The following is a 20796-nucleotide window of genomic DNA, read 5'->3' on the forward strand; positions in this document are numbered from 1 at the left end:
TCCTTCCCCCTCCCCACAGCCGCAGGTACCCACCATTCTACTTCTGTCTGTATGAGTCTGACTACTCCAGGGCCTTCATATAAGTGGAATCCTACAGTATTTGTGCATTTGGGTCTGGTTCATTTCATTTAGCACATCCTCAAGATTCATGCATGTTGTAGCAGGTGTCAGGATTCCCTTCTTTTTAAGGCTGGATCATCTTCTACTGTATGGATAGACTGCATTTTGCTTATTCATTCATCAGCTGATGAACATCTAGGTTGCCTCCACTTTCAGCCATTGTGAATAATGTTGCTATAAAACATTGGTGTATAAATATCTATTCAAATCTCTGCTTTCAGCCAGGCGCGGTGGTTCACGCCTGTAATCCCAGCACTTTGGGAGGCCAAGGTGGGTGGATCACCTGAGGTCAGGAGTTCAAGACCAGCCTGGCCACCATGGTGAAACCCAGTCTCTACTAAAAATGCAAAAATTACAGGTGTGGTGGTGTGTGCTTGTAATTCCAGCTATTCAGGAGGCTGAGGTAGGAGAATCACTTGAACCCAGGAGGTGGAGGTTGCAGTGAGCCAAGATTGTGCCACTGCACTCCAGCCTGGATGACAAAATCGAAACTGTCTCAAAAACAAAAACAAAACAACAACAAAAACAAACAAACACAATCTCTGCTTTCAGTTCTTTGGACTGTACACCAGGAAGTGAAACTGCTGGGTTATATAGGAATTCTATGTTTAATTTTTTTCAGGTACCACCACACTGCTTTCCACAGAAACTTTGTGGTTTTAAGTCACTGAGATTTGGAGTTGTTTGTTACTGTAGGACAACTTAGCCTGTCCTGATACTGCCCATACTCCAGATAATCTAGAATCAGCCAGGATTCTGATGAGGCCACAGTGGGTCAAACACAAGTGAGGGGTGTAGAATCTCAAAGGCTAAACCAGCCTGAGTTAACCCAGTATGATGTACGGTGATGAGGGTTAGCCAGAATTGGAATTACAGGTGCGATATGCCTCCTTTTGGGACCAAAGACATTAGGGCCAGGGTCTGGAACCAACGCTGTAGCCATATGGTTGTTTCTTAACAAACACAAACCCCCTACATGGTCGCCTTGGGCCTCTTGACCCCAGCAACCCCTACATCCAAGGTTACATACTTCAGTGGCTCCTGATAACGGCATCATAAATAGCCCTATTGAATAGAAATTTACATTTGCTGATCACGGCCCTGAGAATTTCAGCTTTTTGTTTTGTTTGAGACAAAGTCTCACTCTGTCACCCAGGCTGAAGTGTGCCAGTGACACGATCTCAGCTCACTGCAACCTCCACCTCCCGGGTTCAAGCGATTCTCCCGCCTTAGCCTACTGAGTAGCTGGGACTACAGCCATGCTCCACCATGCCCGGCTAATTTCGTATTTTAAGTAGAGACAGGGTTTCACCATGTTGGCGAGGCTGGTCTCGAACTCCTGACCTCAAGTGATCCACCCAGCTTGACCTCCCAAAGTGCTGGGATAACAGGGGTGAGCCACTGCACCCATTGAATTTCAGCTTCTTAAGAGCAACTATATTTCAAAAGCGCTGGGTGGCTCATGCCTGTCATCCCAACACACTGGGAATCTGAGGTGGGAGAATCATCTGGGCCCAGAAGTTCAAGACCAGCCTGAGCAAGAGAGAGAGACCCCTATCTCTACAAATAATAATAATAAATTAGCCAGGCATGGTGGTGTGCATCTTTAGCCTCAGATACTCAGGAGGCTGAGGCAGGAGGACTGGTTGAGCCCAGAAGGTTGAGGTTGCAGTGAGTCATGATCACTCCACTGCACTCCAGTCTGGGCAACAGAACAAGACTCTGTCTCAATAGAAGAAAAGAAAAAAAAGATGTGGTGTGGGGTGATTTCAGAGTCAAATGGACCCAGCTTTGAATCCTGACTCTGCCACTTCCCAACTGTATGGCTTTGAATAAGATCAAGCCTCAGTTTCTTCGCCTGTAGTGTGAGGGTACTACAAACTACATCACAGGGCTGGCGAAGACTAAGGAAAATGCCATGGCTGGTGCCTGGCACATAGTAGACACTCAGTAAACAGTCGCTGCTGTTTAGGAGCAGTCTTCTGTAAACCCTTAATGAAAGCAGAGGTATCTCAATCACCTTTCTAAAAATGGTCTTCTCCTTTGCCAAGCTGGGTGCACCATTTAGAGTGTTCACGGATGTCTCTCTTGATGTAGAAAGTGAAGAGCCCAGGAATCTGAGGGTCACATGTTAATTCCATCAACATGGAGGAGGCAGGAGGTTCACTACTGAGAACCTCCTAGCAGCAAGTGTGGGGCTACAGGGACGACAGACACGGCCTCGGTCCTCGCAGAACATTGGGAGGCTCTGGGGATGGGCCGGTGGAGACCATGGACAGCAGGGCCTATCATCAGTAGAGGGGGTGGCCACTTGAGTGAGGGTGACACTGATCACAGCCAGAACTATGGCCTGGAGACTGGTCTCAGATCTTGGGGCTCAGGGTGGGGGTTGGGGAGATGGAGGGACCTGGAAGCATTGGAGGACTTCTGGAAAGAAAGCCTTCCCTTCTGTATGAAAGGCAGCTCCTGGTCCCAGAGAACTTGGCAACTCCTTTCTTTGACCCTCAAAAGGGTGGTGCTGATGGGGGCTGTGCTGCTTGGGGAGAAGAGAAAAGTAGGACCCCATTCACTGTGAAGTGAGTCCCACCACCACCGCCAGCAGCCCCTGCCCGCAAGTAGGATGGTGGGTCACTGGAGAGAGAACACACCAAGTCCTGTGCCAGTCAGAGAGCTCAGGGCACTGTATGTAGCTGAAGGGCTGAGTGGAATTCGGGGTGCAGAGCTGAGGTGGTTGGTGGGATGCAGGGGCGCGCAAGGAGGCTGAAGGCGGGGGTGGGAGGCCCAGCCCCAAGTCCTAGAGTGGCTGCTGGAGAAGTGAGAGGAGCACACAGTGGCTGTGCTGGTGGAATTAGAGATGCTCCAAGTCAGGAACCCGGAGCCCTGAGAGCTCCATGGGGAAGGAGAACAGCCCCCACAGTGAAGGGGTGAGGGCGGAGTGTAGGTATGCACGGAATCTTCCAGCTGGAAGAGACCTTCAGTGTCATCTCTTTCAACCTCCCACCTCATGAAATCTTTCAGTCTTCCAGTGCCCAACTGAGGGCACCCAACTCTACTTGGACACCTCAAGGTACGGGGAACTCACTACCGTCCACGCGGCTGATCTCAGAGAGGCTCTGGAGCCTGCGGGACCGCCAGGAGGGCTGTGGCGCTCCGACCTTGGCCCTGTAGAGCGGAGTGGCCTCCACTCCGCGGCGGCACCTGGCTGGGGGTTGCGGCGCGGTTGGGCCGGCGCTGCTGTCCCCAGCCCCAGTGCTGAGGCAGGCAGAGCGCAGTGGGCTCTGGCGGAGGTCGGAAGAACTGCAGGGCGAAGGCCGCCGGGGGCTCCGCGGGCTGCAGGGGGAGGCACTTGACACCGGCCGGGGGAGAGGAGGGGCCGCTGTCCCTACGGCCAGTGCTGGATGCGGGGACCCAGCGCAGAGGCAGCGCCAGGTAACAGGGCGCCCCGCGTGGGGAGGGCTGCGGCGAGGCCCGACACGAGGGGCTCGGAGTGGCCGAGAGCGTGGCCGAGGCTGGGCGTTCGGGCCTGGCGCCCGGTCGGGGCGGTGCGGGGTCCGGACCTCCTCCTCCCGGCGTGCGGGGACCCCGGCGGGGCCGCAGAGGCCGGGAAGTCGCGCCGAGGGCGCTAGGACCGGCCGCGCGCCCAGGCCGCTCCCGCCGCGGCGCCCCGGGGCCCCCCAGTCGGCGCTGCCTCCCGGGCCGGCTCCGCAGCGCCGGGGCCCGGGCCAGCGCGGCCGCGGGGGGCGAGCGGCGGGCGGAGGCCTGGGCCGGCGGGCGGCCGGAGGGAGGGAAGGAGGAAGGCGGAGAGAAGGGGTGGGAGGGGGGGACCCGGCGGAGGAGGCGGAGAGAGGGAGCGCGACAGCGAGCGGAGGGAGGGAGCGAGCGAGCGAGGCAGGCAGGCGGGCCGGGAGGGAGGGAGGGCGCGCGGGCGGCGGCGGCGGCGAGAGCAGAGGACGAGCCGGGACGCGGCGCCGCGGCACCAGGGCGCGCAGCCGGGCCGGCCCGACCCCACCGGCCACACGGTAATCAGCGCCGCTGCTGGCGGCCCGGGAGGCCGGCCCGGAGGCGGCGGGGAGCCGGGGAGCCGGGCGGGGGGCACCGCGGCGGGCAGTGCCCGGCTCGGGGCAGGCTCCCGGACCTCCGCAACTCGGCGCCGGGCGCCCGCGGGGCCGGGACTGCGGGCGGGGACGGCGGGCCGGGCTGGCCGGGCTGGCCGGGTCGGCGCGGGGGATTTGAGGGTTTGTTTATGTCCCCGCGGGCTCGGCAGGCGCCCCCTCCCGTCCCGCCCGCTCCCGGCGCGGACCCCCCTCTCCGCCCCCGCCCGGCTCCGGGCTCAAGTTCAAGTCTATACAATGCCACGGGGGGCCCCTCCACCGCCGGCCTCCGCCGCGGTGCCCGGCTCGGCGCTGCCGCAGGGGCCGCGGCCGGGCCACCCCCGCCTTCCGGGCTCTGCCCCCGCCCCGTGGCCCCGCCTGGAGCCCGCGGCCAGGGCGCCGGAGGGCGCAGACCCCGACCCAGAAGGATCGGCCCCCGCGGCGGCCCGGGGGAGCGGGGGAGGGGGCGGGGGCCGGGCCCCGCGCAGGCTCCGCGGCGGCGGCAGAAAATGGCAGCCTGGCACGACCCGGCCCCCCGCCCCTCCCCCCGGCGCCCGGCCCTCCTCGGCCCCGCGAGGCGGGGGACCCGGGAGGCCCCCGGGGGCGGGCCGAGGGGTGATTGCCGGGCCGGGCCGGAGAGCGCCGCGCCGGGATCCTCCTCCGGCCACCTGTGGCTGTGGGTGCGGGGAGCCGGCGGGTCCGGGAGGGGCGGCGGGGCGGGCGAGAGCGCCCGTTTGGGGGGCACACCTCCCCGCGGAGTGCCAGCGGCACGGAGGGGGGGTCGTTGTGCCCGGCTCCTCCCTGTCCCCACTGCGGGCCGTGGGAGCCGGGGCGGCCGCGGTGGCGGCGCCGCAATGTGGGGGCGGGGCGGGGGCGGGCGACGATCCCGGGCCCCGGCCGCGGGGGCCGGAAAACGCGGGGGTGGGAACAGCGGGGCCGAGGCAGGGAGCGGCGCGTGGGGGGACGCCTGGGGTCGTCCCTTCAGCCCTCCCCACGCACATTCCCACGCACGCGGACACACTCACGCACACGCACCCCGCCGGGCCGGTGCAGACGTGTCCTTGAAAGCTTCGCATCTGCACAGTGAAGGACGAGGCCTCGCCGCGGCTGCGGAGCGGGGTCTTCGGCCCCACGTCCCCGCACCCTGGGAGACCCCGAGCTTCAGAGCCGCAGGCGGCCGCGGTCCGTGTCCCGCCCTCACCCCGCTCCCCTCCCCCAGGCCGCCCTGTCCTCCCTCCCCTTCGGCGCGGACCGGGCTGGCGCGGATCCAGGGCCCGCCCCTGGCCTCCCCCAGCCCCTCATCGTTGGGGCCCGCGGCCCTGGGGCTGCCAAACTGCGTTTCGCTTTCCTGAAGCCTCTCTTCTCGGGGGCACCCTCTCCCACCTTAGCCCCCCTCTACCATTTCTCCCCGTCTTATCCCCTCCGTCCTGCCACACTCTCTCTGCTGCCAGTTGAGGAGGTGTCGACGCCCTGGGCAGGAAGCGGTGCCCTCTGGTTCCCAGGGGCTGCCTCCTTCGGCTCCTGAGGGGAGCCCCCTGTGGCTGCACCTTGACCCAACATGGCGTCTGGCACCCAGCAGGGCAGCTTTGGCCTACGGCAGGCGGCCGGCGGGCGGGTGGGCAGGGCCGGGCCACAGAGTCCGCAACTCCCCCGGTCCCCGTCTTAAACTAGCGGGGACAGAAGCCTTGGGGCGAAGCGCCCTCTGCCCTGTGACCCAACTTGCCCCTCACTGCCGTGCCTAGAGACTGCCATCAGCATCCCTGGGGGCCTGCTCAGTCTTCATGTTTCACCCCAGGCTGCCAGTGGCTGAACCGCCTCCTGGGCGGGCGGCTGCGAAGGGATCCTGGGATCAGGTGCTGCTCCAGTGTCGCCTCCTCCCTCCCTCCCTCCCTCCAGGGCAGATGTGACAGCTGCAGCCAGGGGAGCTATTCTCCTTGCTGTTGCCGGGGTATTAGGACTGGCCTGTGGGATTTAGGGAGCCAGGCATCCTGGGGACCCTCTTGGGATGACTGGCAGGGGCCAGCTCCTGGTAGTTTTCTGAGCTGCCTGCCTTTGGAGAGTTGAGTTGTGGGGAGTTCTTCTGGGTTTCTGGGGCAAAATGGTCCCCCTCTGCCTCCAGGTTCCACCTAGGCCCTGGTTGTGCTGTGACAGGTGGCTGTCAGGGTGGGAGTGTGTGTGCACAAGTGCTGGCTGCAGGTGAGGGCCCAGGCCTATTTCTGCAGCAGCCCTGGCACCTGCCTTTCTCCCCGATGGCTCCCCCTCTTCTATGCAGCCCCTCCCCAGATAAGCAGCTGCTGGTTCAGGCCCACCAAACTTTCCTTGGTACCCCACCCTGGCACCAGTGCCTTCCATAGGAGACTGGCCCTGAGAAAGGTGAATTCCTTCTAGACTCAAGGAGTAGACTGGTCCACAGGGCCAGGGCTGCCTTCCGAGTCCTGGAGAAGCCTAGGAGAGGACGCCAGCGGCCATCTGTCAGGGTGTCTTTGGACAGGATTCCTGTGTGGGGTGGGGGTTGGACTAGAGCCGGAAGGTCCATTCCAGCTTTGACATTCTATGACTCTGATTATAGTTGTGGAATTTCAGGCCCAAAAATGGGGACAGGGTAGTCTGTTTTTCAGCAAAGGGCAGTAATTGGGGAAGGTTTCCAAGGAGAAGGAGATAGGAGAGAGATCAGGGCCCCCAAGGGGTTGGGCCTTGGGAAGGAGAGGCAGTATGGGGAGGGTCCCTGCAAGAGACTGGTCGGTCACGTCTAACTCTGCAGAGGGTGTAAAAGTACAGCCTCCTTTGAGCCTTGGCACATGTGTGTCCTGCAGGTTTGTGTATAAATCCCTGTGTGTGGATAATTTGTGACGTTTCCTTTTCGAGTCCAATTCACAGTAAGCTCCTCAGTCCCTTATAGATGTTTTACTACGTCTTTCACACCCACCTCTTCCAGTGGTTCTCAGAAAGCTAGGAAGACAGGACAAGCCGTAAAATTTTTGTCTTGGGTCACTGGAAGGAAAAAGTGGAGCCAGGCCTGCACTCAGGGGAAGGCGCCCCACTCTACCTCGCACATGTGTCGGTCCCTCTCTCAGTTTGTAATCTCCAGGGAACAGGGACCTTGCCTCCCTGGGTCCCCGTTGGACCAGCAGTGAGGCCCCCCAAGGTGTATGCTGAGTGAGGGGAGTGCTCTGCTGTCTTGTCCTCTCCCTGAGGCAGCGTTGGGGGGCTCCCCGCTGCTGCTGTGCTCCATTCCCAGTGGCCACCGCCTACTTACAGGCCAGCTCCTTAGGCTTTCGCCTCCCTGAAAGACCCAAGTTCTTTCCCAGCAAAAGCCCAAACTCCCTTGAGGCTTCTCTTTTTGGGATCCAGGGAGAAAGAGGACTCTAACAGGTGACTTAAGGCAGACCACCCTCTCCCCATCCTTTGGTCTGAACTGTCAGCATTAGAACCCAAACCTTAGAATTGCAGGCTGGAAGAGTTTAGCTCTGAGAGCTCTTGGAGCTGGGGACAGGGCTGTTTGTGGGAGGTGGTGCCCAGTTCTTCCCAGGGTTGTCTGTGCTAAGCAGAGCCTGAGGCCTGCAGGGCCATTCACGTGCCGGTCACATGCCTCTCCCTGAGCACTTCCTGCTGCCTTCAACTTGCTGGCCTGGAGTCCTGGACTTGGTGCGTGTCCTCCCCACCCTGTGCCCCACTGGGAGTCGAGTGTGTCTCTGGCCTCTAGCAGGTAGGGCCAGAACGTCTACCCTGTGCTATTCCCCACGCTTCGGCCCTTGGGGAATAGCTTCCATTTCCGTTTGAATATTAGTAGGTGAGCAGAAAGCCCGTCTGCAGCCCGCCTGGCCTGAGGCTGGGTTTCTGCAGGGACTTCCCTGTTCCTGAGCAGGACTTTAATAGGCTGCGAAAGGTGCCAGATTCCTTTGCACTTTCATTTTGAGGGCTCATTTCCAATCATTTCTCTCTTTGATGATTTTTCCCTAAAAACATGACCAAATCTGAGATTCATGAAGGGTCAGCCTGAGATTTATGTCTGTATCCGAGCCTGCCTCCACTTGGCTAAGCGTGTGGGCAAGACGAGGTTTGGTGCATGTGTGTCTGTGTATGATGTGCGTGTACGTGGTGTGCTGCTGCGTGTGGATGGGGAGGACTTGCTTCCACATGAGCCAGTGTCAAGGCAGCGTGAGGCCCTTTAGCCACAGGGAGCTGCACTCTGACTCCTCGCAGCAGCAGGAAGTTGGGCAAGAACTCGATTCCCTGGGCCTCAGTTTCCTCACCTGTAACATGGGAGTGCACGTGGGTTCTGCCTACAGGTGGTTGTGAGGATGGAGTGAGATGATGTGCGTTACAGCCCTAGCAGAGCGGGAGCCCTCCTGCTAGCTGTGTCTGTTTTCATCATTTGGGCGGCTCACGTGGACTGGCGCTGCAGGAAGTGCTCTGAGAAGCCTCGTCCACCTTCCTGTGTCTTTTGCAGAATCTTGGTCAGATGAGGAAAGTGCCGATTCTGATTCAAAATCCTGGGAGGTGGGAGGCTCCTCAGGGCCACTTAGCAATCTGTTGAGTTGAACAAATGACATGTCAACAGGTTGTTTTGCTTCCACCTGAAATCCCTCCTGCTGTAGTTTCAGCTCATTATTCTCATTTTGTCTTGAGTGCAGCAGCACTTTCCCACCGTATTCACTTCTACTTTCCAGAGATGTGCTGAGCATTTCCTGGAAGCCATGCCCTGTGCTGGCTTTGAGGGGACTCAGTGCATTTAGGATGCACCCAGCTAATGCAGGACTGCCGAGTGGGACCAGGGTCACCAGAGAGGGAGAATAAAGCGCTCAAAGGAGAGTGAGGTCACAACCAACTAAGGCGATCAGGGAAGGCTTCTTGAAGGAGCTGGCTTCTCAGAAGCGCCTCAGAGCACAGAAGTAGGGCTTTGGGGCTTCAGGGAAGAAGCCAGGGTGTCAGGGGCAGGGCATCATTGGGGGTTGGCTGCAGTGCCCGGGAGGTGGCCTTGGTCCTGGTTTGTGCTGGAGGCCAGGCTGAGGCCCTGCCTTGGTTTGGGGAGGAGGTCTCTGCACTCTGGGAACTCCTGTGTGGCTCATGGAGAATCGCCCTGAACTGCCTGAGTGTGGCGGCCAGTGGGGGGTGGGGTGGAGAGAGGACAGCAGGGAGGGAGAGGAAGGGGCCAAATGAGCTCATTTGGTGTCAGATCCTGATTCTTCCTATTCTATATATTAGAGCTTAAGAGCTCAGACTTGGAGAGCAACAGAGTAGGGTTTAAATTACACCTACCCCAGGGGTTATGATGATTAAGGGGGAGGCCACCCTCAGGTCTGATCTGTGTTCGAGTGATGGCAGTCATGGTAAGGATGGGGTTGTAGTGCAAGGGTCTTTTCTGTGGCCTCCCCAGAGGTCTTCATGTCTCCCCTTTTCCCCTTGCCCACCCCACCAGCCTGAGATGCCTCAGCATCCAGAACATTCCTCCAAGGGACCACCAGTGCCAGGGAAATGGGGGGTGGAGATGTCAGGTTCCTGTGTCTGCAGCCTGACTCCACCCTGCCCCACAATACACATGCACTGGGGAGAACAGAGCCACCAACCCAGAGGGGAAGTGCCCTGCAGGCGGCCTAGGCCCCCAGGCATGAGTGCAGGTGCCTGGCAGCCCCCTGCAAGAACAGTTGGTGGGCAGGGCCCTCTGGGCCGAATCTCCCTTGCTGATCACATACATCACAGGTCACCAGCCTGTCTGGAGGACAGCAGGGGTGCTTGGTGGGCAGTGAGGGTGGGGGTAAGGGAGGCCCAGACGCCTGGGGCTTTCCTAGCTAAATCTAGTATGGAGTGAATTTTTTTTCTTTTTTTCAGCAGTAGCTCTGCGTTGCCCACTCCTGTCCTGCTGTGGCCCCCTCTGACCCTTAAGGCTGCCCAGCCTTATTTAGACATATGACCGGGTTCCTATTTTCTCTTTCCTGTGGTCATCACCCTGCTCGCCACCATCCCTATTGATCTTCCCTCCCTGCTTCTGTTTCAAATGTCAAGGTCATTTTTAATTCTGAGCCAGTTATTAGCTGCCCCATCTGAGTGCACAGAGGGGACGGACAACCATCTCTTACAGCCAGTAATGGGAGAGCTGGAACTTGGGTCTCCTGACTCCTACTCTAGTGCTCTTCTTGCTATAATGAAAGGGGAGGGGGGCTTATTGCAGATGATCAAGATCTGATGGATCAGCTAGGTCATGGGTTCCAATGATCCTTCCTTGAAAAGGTAAAAAGATGCTTAGAGAGGAGATTGTGGGGCATGGAGTTAGATTTGTGGCTCACTAAGCTGTTTATTGAGTGTGGGCTGTGTCCTGGGGAATACTTGGGAATGGCCATGGCCTGGGGGCAGGAGGCCTTTGGGGTGTTCCTCCCCCTCCACTCCCCAAAGGACCCCGGGAGGCACAGGGGTGTTCACCTCTGCCCATGCCAGGCCAGTAGGATGCCCCAGCACCCCAGCGAGTAGAACCTGTTTGGAAGGAGGCTTCGGGAAGGCCTGCATGATTACTTACATAGGTGCCCAACGTGGTAAATAAATGCACCGGAAAAGGGAAATCTACTTAAATTCCCTAAAAGTCTTTGAAACAAGGTAGCAAGTGTGTCTGTTCTGATGTGTTAGATGCCCATGCAGTAGTGTTGTGGTTTAAAAAAAATGTTCATAGTGTAATCTCATTTTCAGGAAATTCTTTAAAGTTGCCACAAATAACGCACATTTGTAAGTTTGTACATGCATGGAAAAGTTGTTCTGGAAGGATATACACAAACCTGTCAACAGGTTTTTGCATTTTAACTTTATACACTTTTGTTTTATTTGAAAAAATGTAAATGAACTTGTGTTACTCTCTTAATAACAACAAAAATAAAACTTCACTTTTGAAAAGCCCATGGATAAGAATGTGGAAAAAAGAATTCAGTGACATAAGGCTCAGGGATGGACTCTTTTTTATAATGGGTAAGAAACTGGTTTACAGACTGACAGCAAGGGGTAAGCTTACTCAGGTACGTGTCTTTTCTGGAAAGGCTACAGAGAGAAATATAGCAGATATAATGCCTCTGAGTGAAGACCTAGTCTGGCAGGGATTAGGTGAGAGCAGAAAATAGGCCGCTGACTGCATGCACCCTGGCCCACGCCAGGGACAGGGGACAAAGTTAGCTTTATAGGATGGCAACTTGAAACACATTTCTGACCCAGGGTGAAGAACAATCGCTGAGAATCTTCCCCAAAAGCATCAGTCTGGTGGACTGTTATGGCCCAGAAGGTTCCTGAGGAACTGTAAGTGTAACTGTGGCCTGGCCCGGCGTGGCGCTCAGCTGGCCCAGCCCTGGCATAGTGAGAGCCTCTTGGGAGGCCTCACCCAAGGGAGACAAAGTGGGGCTTCAGGAGGCCCCATGAAGGAATAGAAGGGGTGCTGAGAAACTTGCCTGGCATGTGGGCTCAACTCTGATATAGGAGTCCCTGAGCAGGTGGCAGTAACCCTGGTGATGGGGTGGAGAGATGAGGCAGGGGCAGATACAAATTCCTTCACCTGCAGTTGTCTTGCTACCCCAGGAAGCTCAGGGCTGGTTGCTTAGCAACAGCACCTACCATCCTCTTCCACCTTCCCCTCCCCACCCCACCCATGGGTGCCTCTTAGAGCTTCCCTTCCCCTGAGGCTGCCCTGTTCAACAGGACGTGAGAAGGGTCTGTGCGCTTTTTTGACCCTGCCCCTGGAATAAGGCAGGAACAGACATAAAAGGACCCAGGACTTGGAGGCAAGCACAGAACTGGTCCCTCTACAAACCAGCCATTCAGTTCCAGGCATGTAGGGGACGGAAGTGCAGGGCAAGAAAGATGCTCGGGAGTCAGGCCCACCTGGAGGAGCGTCTCAGCCCCATTTGTGCTTAGTTGCTGCTGGCCCCAAACCATCTGGAGCTGCAGGTTTTTCATCTGCAAATTGGGGATAAGAATAGCAGCCACATCTTACAGGGGTTGCCTGAATGACATGCAATAATTCATGAAAACAGCCAGCACTGTGCCTGGCACAGAGGAGGTGCTCAGGTGGGTGTGAGCTGCTTTTCTTTACATGGGGGTCATTCCAGGGCTGCCTGAGAGTTAGGGTGACCCCCACAAAGCCCTGCTGCTCTATAAGACCCTGCAAGTGGCTGGACACAGTGGCTCACGTCTGTAATCCCAGCACTTCGGGAGGCCGAATTGCACAGATCACCTGAGGTCAGGAGTTTAAGACAAGCCTGGCCAACATGGTGACACCCCATCTCTACTAAGAATACAAAAATTAGCCAGGTGTGATAGTGCATGCCAGTAATCCCAGCTATTCGGGAGACAGACAAGAGCATTGCTTGAACCCGGGAGGCAGTGGTTGCAGTGAGCCAAGCTCAAGCCATTGCACTCCAGCCTGGGCAACAAGAGTGAAACTCTGTCTCAAAAAAAAAAGAAAGAAAAAAGATCCTGCAAGTATTGCTTGTCCTCCCCGTGACTGCTCATGGTGAGGGGAAGAAATAATCAAATTTGAATGACCCCCAAGCCCACGATGGACTCTGAGCTGGGAGTCGGGGGCCAGGGGAAGTGGCAGGGACAGACAGAGGAAGATGTCTCTCTCCTTAGCTTCTGTTGTCTGACCCAGGTCCCTTTTTCCTGTTGCCAATAAATTGTCCCTTTTTTTCTCAGCCATTCTGCGCCTCCACTTCTTCCTGTGAGGCCAGGATCTACCTGCACCTTTTTTGATCTCTTCAGAGTCCCCTGCTTATGTGGGGACCCAGTAGTTCCCCCAAGGCCTGGCCCATCTTTCCCTCCCTGCTCACTGGTCTCTTCGGGGCCAAGCAGAGAGTGGCCTTTGCTGGGTTCTGGCTCTGCCCCACGGCCTGGAGGCATGGGAGGCCCTAGACCACAGCCCAGCCTGGCAGCTGGCACGCAGCAAGAGCTCCTAATGGTTTTATTACCAGCAACAATGTGGTGCTTGTTGCCATCCACGCACAGGCTGACGGTTCCCAGCCCAACTGGTGGTGGCCTGAGGGCCCTGCCTGGTACTGGAAGCTCAGCTGAGAAGCCCAGTGGGGCTGGGCATTCAGTCGCCTCTGCATTTTCTTCTGTCAACACCCTGCCAGCAGCCTAGAATCAGAGAGAGCCAGGGCATGGCATGGTGAGATGCTGGCCCCCAAGTTGGCAGGACCAGCAGCACTTAAGTGTTCTCTCCAGAGGATCCACAAACGATGTCCATCCATTCATCTCAGAGAGACCTACTGTGTGCCAGGCACAGGCTACACAGATGAAAGGGCTCATGCTCATCCTCAAGGAGTCTGCAGCTTAGGTGGGGGTCTGGCAGAGCAGAAGGACCCCTGGCACACTGTGCCCAGGCATTATCAGGGCTCAGAGAAGGAAGTCGGATTCAGGGGGAGAGAAGATCCAGAAAGGCTTTCTAAAGGAGTTGACGCTTGAGCTGAGCCTCGAAGGGCAGGAAGCAGTCAGCAAGGTGGGCAAGGGTGCTTTTTGGCCCCATGAGGCCGCAGTGTAGGGAATGATGGGGTGTGAGGCCAGGGGCCCAGGCTGGAGGACCATGGAAGGCCGGGATATTATCTATCAGTGATGTCAGCTTGGTATTTATATTTGAGAAAGATCATTCTAGGGCATCAAGGAAGAGAACTCAGGCAATAGGGTTTGGGGGCAGGAAGCCCAAGTGGAAGGCTGGCACAGAGGTCCGGGGAAGCAGTGTGGGCCTGGAGGGGGTATGCATGGTACAACGTCTAGGAAATGGAGTCAGTAGGAACGGTCATGATAAAGGAATGAGGGAGTTGGGGAGGCCCCCTGGCTTCTAGCTCAGCCAGCTGTGTGGGTGGGGATGCCCTTCATGGGGGGTACAGGGTGGAGGGAGTCAGAGAGAGCAGGAGGTGCCTCCCACACAGAGTTGGATTGGAATTGGGGCTTGAGGGTGGGTGGGATTTTCCCAGGGCACTTTCTCCTTTCTGAACTCTGACTTCCCCAGGGGGAGCCAGAGCCAGGCCAGGCTTGTAGAGGAGGCTGGAGCCTGAGTCATAGGCCTGGAGGGCCTGTGCAATGGATGAGACAGGCAGGTGCATTTCAGTCCATAACTGATCGGACCCCTGCAGATTTTTGGAGGAAGATTTTGAGGAAGGTTCTCGCACCCATGCATTGGGGATGCTGATGAGTTGGGGTGCCTGCTTCCCAGTGATTTCCCCAAAAGATGACCTGCAAGGCCTAGACCCTGGCCCTCCACCCAGAACCTGCGGCGAGTTTCATTGCCCTCTAAGAATATTTGGGTGTTGGGCTGGAAGTTGATGTCAGGCTGTCCGGCCTTCCCCTCACTCTCCATTCAGAGGCAGGTCTGTGGAGAGAGACAGGAGGGACAACCTGAACACAGTGTATTTGGAAAGCAAACAGAAAAGAAGCAAAAACTGTTCCTCTAAAATAGAGGCTTATGTGTGTTCTGTGAAGGATAATGTGGAAGGCTGTTTCCAAAGAACTTCTAGAAAAAGGACGTGAGCCACATCAGCACCATTGAACTTAGATAGAGGTCAGGAGCAGTGTGGCATCATGCTGGAGCCACCAGGCTGGGGGGCTGGACAGATGGTGGTTTCATCTCAGCCCTGCCACCTCCTTGCTTTGTGTCCTTGGGAGATCACTCAACCTCTCTTAGGCTCAGCTTTGCCGTCTGCAAAATGGATGTAACTTCACAGGCTGGTGTTCTTGTTTGTTCTGAGCACTGCTTCTTGTGCTAAACCTGGATGTTTTCTTTCACCCTTTTCTTTTTTTTTTTTCTTGTTTTTTTTTTTTTTTTTGAGACTAAGTCTTGCTCTGTCGCCAGACTGGCATGCAGTGGCGCGATCTCGGCTCACTGCAGCCTCTTCTGGGATCAAGCGATTCCCCTGCCTCAGCCTCCCACATAGCTGGGACTACAGGCGCAAACCACCAAGCCCGGCTAATTTTTTGTATTTTTAGAAGAGTTGGGGTTTCACCATGTTGACCAGAATGTTCTCGATCTTTTGACCTTGCGATCTGCCTGCCTTGGCCTCCCAGAGTGCTGGGATTACAGGTGTGAGCCACCGCGCCCAGCGTTTTCCACCAATCTTTTAAGAGAATCCTCATACAGTTGGCCTCGAGGGTGTTGGAGGATGAAAATTCAACCATGTATGTTCACTGCTGGCACAGAGGCGGCACTCACACACCCTATCCCTCCCTCCCTCGCTTCTGCACTTCCTCTGGTTCTTTTCCTCTCAAGAAGCCTTTTTCCTCCTGTCCCCTCGGTCAGTTTTGAGTTCCCCTTTCCAGGGAAGGTCCATTCATCGTGTTCTATAGACTCTCTTGTTCCCGATTATTCCCTGCAAACCTAATGCACCCAGTGTATTTGAAGAGCATCTACTGAGGTAAATGGGAGCGGGGGAGCAGGGGGCTCAGTTCCTGTTCTCTTTTTTTTTTTTTTTTTTGAGATGGAGTTTCGCTCTTGTTACCCAGGCTGGAGTGCAATGGCGCGATCTCGGCTCACCGCAACCTCCGCCTCCTGGGTTCAGGCAATTCTCCTGCTTCAGCCTCCTGAATAGCTGTCCTGTTCTCTTTTTATAAGCTGGGGAGGATCTGTGCAGAGCTGTCCAGGAGAGCGGAGGGCATGGGGCCCCTGGGGAAAGGTGCAAGACCCAGCAGGACCACAGCTGAGACCTTGCCCTATAGCTGGCTCAGTGTGCCAGGGGACAGGGCACACAGCCCTGGTGGGTCTGGGAGATGAGCTCAGAGGTGACTTGGCCTGGACATGGGTGGGGCTGCCCTGCTTTCAGAGCCAGACCTCGGGAGATGGCTGGGAGGGCCACTTTCTCTGCAAGAGCCACACATGATGGCCCTTGGGCTGTATGGTGGCCCTCTGACATGCAGCTGTACCCCTGGGGAGACGTTTGAAGCCTCTCTGCATGCTGGAGGATCTGGTGGGAAGATGGCTTCGAAGTAGGGCTCTTGTGGTGGTGATGCTGCCAAGAAGGCTGGGCAGAAGTCAGCTGTCTCTGGCTGGGGGTGGGGCGGGGGCTACAGTCCATCAGATTGTGGAAACCCACCTATCTCTGGTTTGTGCAGACCTGTGCGAGCAGCTGTGCCGCAGGACTGGCCCTCTGGAAATGGGGCATACATGAACTCAGGGTGTGGCGGTGTAATCAAATGAAATGTACAGCATAATTAATCTGGCATACCCTTAATGATATGCATAATTGTGCTGCATGGTAATTAGGTGTAAATGGTAAGCAGTTCACATAAATGTTTTTGTAATTGGTATTAATTTTGCACAGGCAAACCAAGTTTATGCGGTTTTTCTCTTCTTGCTCTGTTAGTTTTCTAGTACAGGCAATTCCAAGCTTTTGGAGGAATTCTGTTGCAAATGTTTGTTTATAGGGCACTGTTTTGTGTTTTCTCTCAGAACAATGTTATGAATGGTTATGAGGTTCCCAAGCTGGTTTCCAAATGCCTCTTTGGCCCATACAGTAGGTGAAATGTGCAACGCATGTGCCTGTGTTGGGAGCCTCCCCAGGATCCTCCTGCTCCGGGTGCCCCGAGAGCACAGCACAAGGGGGGCTGTGCACGTGTGTGCGCCTGTGTGCCTGGATCATCTCTGCATGTGTCTAGTGTGTGCATCTATGTGTGTTTGTGTGTGTGTGTGTGTGTGTGTGTGTGTTCTGCATGACTGTGAGAGACTCCAGAGGCCACAGTGGCAGGTTGAAATTCTCTGGCAAATACATTCCCCATTCTAGTGGCAAAGGAGCCTGGGCTGGAGACTGAGGGGCATTAGCTGGGAGGGGGACCCAGGCCCAGCAGCTGTTCCTAGGAGTGAGCACAAGCCACTCCATGGCGTGGTCTGAAGCCAGAGTCTAGGTTTCCTCAGAACACACGGCTTGCCTTTCTTTCTGATCAAGCACATAATAATGTTTAAATGAACATTTATTGAGTGCCTGCCACATGCCAGGTCCTATGTTAAACACTGGACTCAGATTCCCTTCTGTCTTAAAATAGACTTGAGAACTAGGGACTCTTATTTACCCCGCTTTACAGCTTGGGAAACTGAGGCCCGAATCTCTGAGTGACAGCCAGGGTTTGAGGCAGAGACTGCTGGAGGCACGGGCCCGTGGTTCTGAGATGTGCTGCTCGGAACCCTGGGCTCTTCTCCCTCCCTCAGCCCCCTCCACAAATGGTTTTTTGTTTGTTTGTTTTGAGATGAAATCTCACTCAGCCACCCAGGCTAGTGCATCTTGGCTCACTGGTGCGAACTCAGCTCACTGCAACCACCGTCTCCCAGGTTCAAGTGATTCTCCTGGCTCAGCCTCCTGAGTAGCTGGAATTATAGGCACCTGCCACCAGACCTGGCTAATTTTTGTATTTTAGTAGAGACGGGATTTCACCATGTTGGCCAGGCTGGTCTTGAACTCCTGACTTCAGGTGATCTGCCTGCCTCAGCATCCCAAAGTGCTGGGATTATAGGTGTGAGCCATGGCGCGCAGTTTGTTTTGGTTGGGACAGACAATGAGGAGAAAGGCAGCCCTGTGGGAAAGTCTGAGAGCAGTGGGCTCCTTTCTGCGGAAGTGGGTGGGGAGGGGCCGAGCTCCAACAGTCCTAAAGACCCTTTGGGGGACCTCCTGGTTTAGAGATGAGAGGGAGTTGGTCCAGGAAGTGGATTGGGGGAGCATGGACAAGGGTGGTGTCGGGAGAGGGTAGTCACAGGCCAGCCAAGGACTCACCCCTGTTTCCTGTGGTTCACTGATAGCCTAGGCCCTCACCATCCCCTTCACCTGGGGGATCTGGGGCAGGTGGGCCTGCAGACCCAGGGCAGGTGCACTGCTGGCCTCGGAGCTCCTGCAAACGGCCTTTCCATGGGGCTCTGTCAAGCGACCCCTAGAATGGGGATTGTGGGGGGTCGCTCTAGGCACCGCAGCACTGTGCTGGGGATGTTGCAGCTGCCTGGGAGTGACTTCACACAGTCCTCTCTGCCTCCAGGGTCACCCGGAATGGGATTTCAGGGGACAAGCTGTGGGCGGGGTGGGGAAGGACAGCAAGATGCAAGGCATGAACTCTGACCTCGTCGCTTTGGGAAGTTAGACACATCTGTATACGCAGGGAACACTCAGTGACCTCTGGGTGGGTGGTCGAGGAGAAGGGGACAAGGTGGGGGAAGGAGAGGTGCTGGGTTGAAGGAAAGAGGACCTGAGTGGGCCCTGTGGTAGAGGGTGGGAGCCGGGGGTGTCATCTGGGGACAGCTGGGAGAGCTGGGAGAGGTGGGGGCAGGGCCAGAACAGTGGGCGGAGGCTGCATTGCAGCCAGCTCCGGTAAGGCCAGGCCAGAGCATATATTTTACCATGTGTGAAAATCTTTGGCATCACAGGATTTTTTTAAAATAGTAGCTTTAAGATATAATTCACATCCCATACAGTTTACCCATGTTAAGTGTACAGTTCAATGGTTTTAGTACATTCACAATCAATTTTTTAAAATTCTCACCAGGCATCATAGGTTTTCATAGAGGGAGCCCTGTGTGGACAATTTTACAATCTTTGCTGAGAGGCTAGGGTGGGAGGTAGAGACACCAGAGGCAGGTGGATCCGCTACAGGAGAGCCACCAGGTTATTGTGCCACAGACACAAGGGATACAAAAGGCCTGGAGGGAATAGGGGGAGTAGAGAAGTCTGAGGACCAGGTGCCTGCTGGATGTGGGGACCCAGGGGACAGGTGAGACCTGAGTTTTCTCTAGGGTTTGGAGCTTAGGCAGCTGAAGGGAAGGGAGTGTTACTTCCACATTGGGGGAAAAGCCAGAAAACAGAGCTGGCTCTGAAGGAAGCATGTTCTGGAAGAGTAGGATTTTAGATGACTGCAAGTCATCCGGTTGGGATGAAAACAAATAGAGGGAGCCCCTGGCAGTAGGAGGCCTATGTTAACTTATGCCCAAGTGTCTTAGAGGAAGAGCATTCAAAGAAAAGCTGAAGGTAGAACATGACCTTTGAGGAGCGCCCATTGTGCAGAAGTGGGATCAAGACTCTTGGCCAGCCCTGGAGACAGAACTGCAGAATCTGAGGCTGGAGACCCAGGAGCAAAGAGCCAGATGGAGTCCCAGCTGGGAGAAGGCGCTTGCTGGTGAGCTCCAGAAGCAGGGGTCTCCTTTCACTCCAGGGCCTGGCTCCACAATTGCACTCAAGAAATGGCTGTTGAGGGAGTGCCTGGAGCAGAGAGCGATGAGCTGGCCAGGATGTGGAACTGAGCTCAAGGGCCATGAGGAGGGAAAAAGGCCCTCTGGGGCAGTGGGTGACGATATCAGTCAGGGTCCATTCCGGAGGCAGAGACCAAAGTTTCGCATAAGGATGATTAACTCTAATAAGATTGGAATAATGAGGAGTTGGCTAATAAGAAGCAAAAATAACTCCAAAGAATACAAAAATAACAGCTGTGAGAACAGCAGCTACCTCTAGGGTTGCCACAGAATGCCCAAGGAAGAGGCCTCACAGGGCTGAGATCCAGACATTGATGGAGAGGGTGTGGCCACGGCTCCCTGGATGGCAATGTCTCTGTAATGCCTCGTTGGCAGAACTTGCTGGATAGCCACACTCCGGAATTTACTGGAAATCCACCTTTTTGGGTCCCAAGGAAAGTTGTCTGTGAGAGGTATCTTGCAGGAAGCACACGGCTGCTAAGTTTTCCCAGGGAGCGCTGGGTGAAGCTCCTGACTGTTGGGTGCTGCTGACTGCCATGTGTTGCTGGAGCCAGGCGCTGGGGAAGCGACCTGTATTGCAAGAGCCTGGCACTCCTGCAGGAGCTGGACACTAGAAGGCTGTATGCCATGGGAACTGGGTGCTGGAGCAGCTGTGACAGCGCAGGAGCTGGGTTCTGGGAAGCTTCACATGTGACAAGACCCTGATGCTGGAAAGCACCTATGCAGCAAGATCTGGCTGCTGGAGAGGTTGTATGCCACGCAGGAACCCACCAAAGAGCACATCAGGTCTAGGAAGGACACGCGCTTCCTCCTCCAACACCTCTTCAGTGTCCTCCACAGCTGTGCCAGCTGGCAAAGGAAAAGTATTTAAAGGGCCCAGCTCCATCTTCACAGCACAGGCAACAATTGGTGAATAAATCGGTAACTGGCACAGTCTACCCCTTTGGCTACACAGCTTTCATTTGCACGCTTTTACAACATCTGAACTCCTATACAAAAACAACCAACAGATGTCTACCTATCAAGACAGTTATCCTTCTTATGAAGTTCTCACCCTTTTGCCCAAAGACCCCCAACCATCTGGCTATAATAACTTCTCAAAGCCAGTCACAGTCCCACTGAATATTCTGTTACCTAAAGACTAAATTATAAAGTTAACTGCTAACAACTTGTATAGAAAACAATGGGGGCTGGGCATAGTGGCTCATGCCTAATCCCAGCACTTTGGGAGGCTGAGGTGGGCAGATCACCTGAGGTCAGGAGTTCAAGACCAGCCCTGCCAACATGATGAAACCCCGTCTCTACTGAAAATACAACAAAATTAGCTGGGCATGGTGGCAGGCACCTGTAATCCCAGTTACTTGCGAGGCTGGGTCAGGAGAATCACTTGAACCTAGGAGCCGGAGG

At 55.9% G+C, this 20796-nt stretch overlaps 2 protein-coding genes across 8 annotated transcripts in view; one reads left to right on the forward strand and one right to left on the reverse strand.

Moving 5' to 3' along the window:
• Positions 1-3136: 3136 nt before the first annotated feature.
• The window catches only part of DNMT3A (DNA methyltransferase 3 alpha), a 115246-nt gene continuing 97586 nt past the window's right edge, over positions 3137-20796 (forward strand). For 3 of the 7 annotated variants that reach the window (XM_078349763.1, XM_035272996.3, XM_078349760.1), the window contains exon 1: positions 4002-4139. The gene's annotated coding sequence lies outside the window, so the exon portion shown is untranslated. Of the gene's footprint in view, positions 3550-4001; positions 4140-20796 lie in introns of those variants that run through there. The other 4 variants (XM_003734782.6, XM_078349761.1, XM_035272997.3 and 1 more) reach the window with 3 other exon arrangements.
• The window catches only part of LOC144579341 (uncharacterized), a 28662-nt gene continuing 11088 nt past the window's right edge, over positions 3223-20796 (reverse strand). The window contains exon 2 of the mRNA XM_078349806.1: positions 3223-4139. Coding sequence (XP_078205932.1) covers positions 3223-4139 — 917 coding nt within the window. The remainder of the gene's footprint in view (positions 4140-20796) is intronic.

Source organism: Callithrix jacchus, chromosome 14, assembly GCF_049354715.1.
Source record: "Callithrix jacchus isolate 240 chromosome 14, calJac240_pri, whole genome shotgun sequence".
NCBI lineage: Eukaryota > Metazoa > Chordata > Mammalia > Primates > Cebidae > Callithrix > Callithrix jacchus.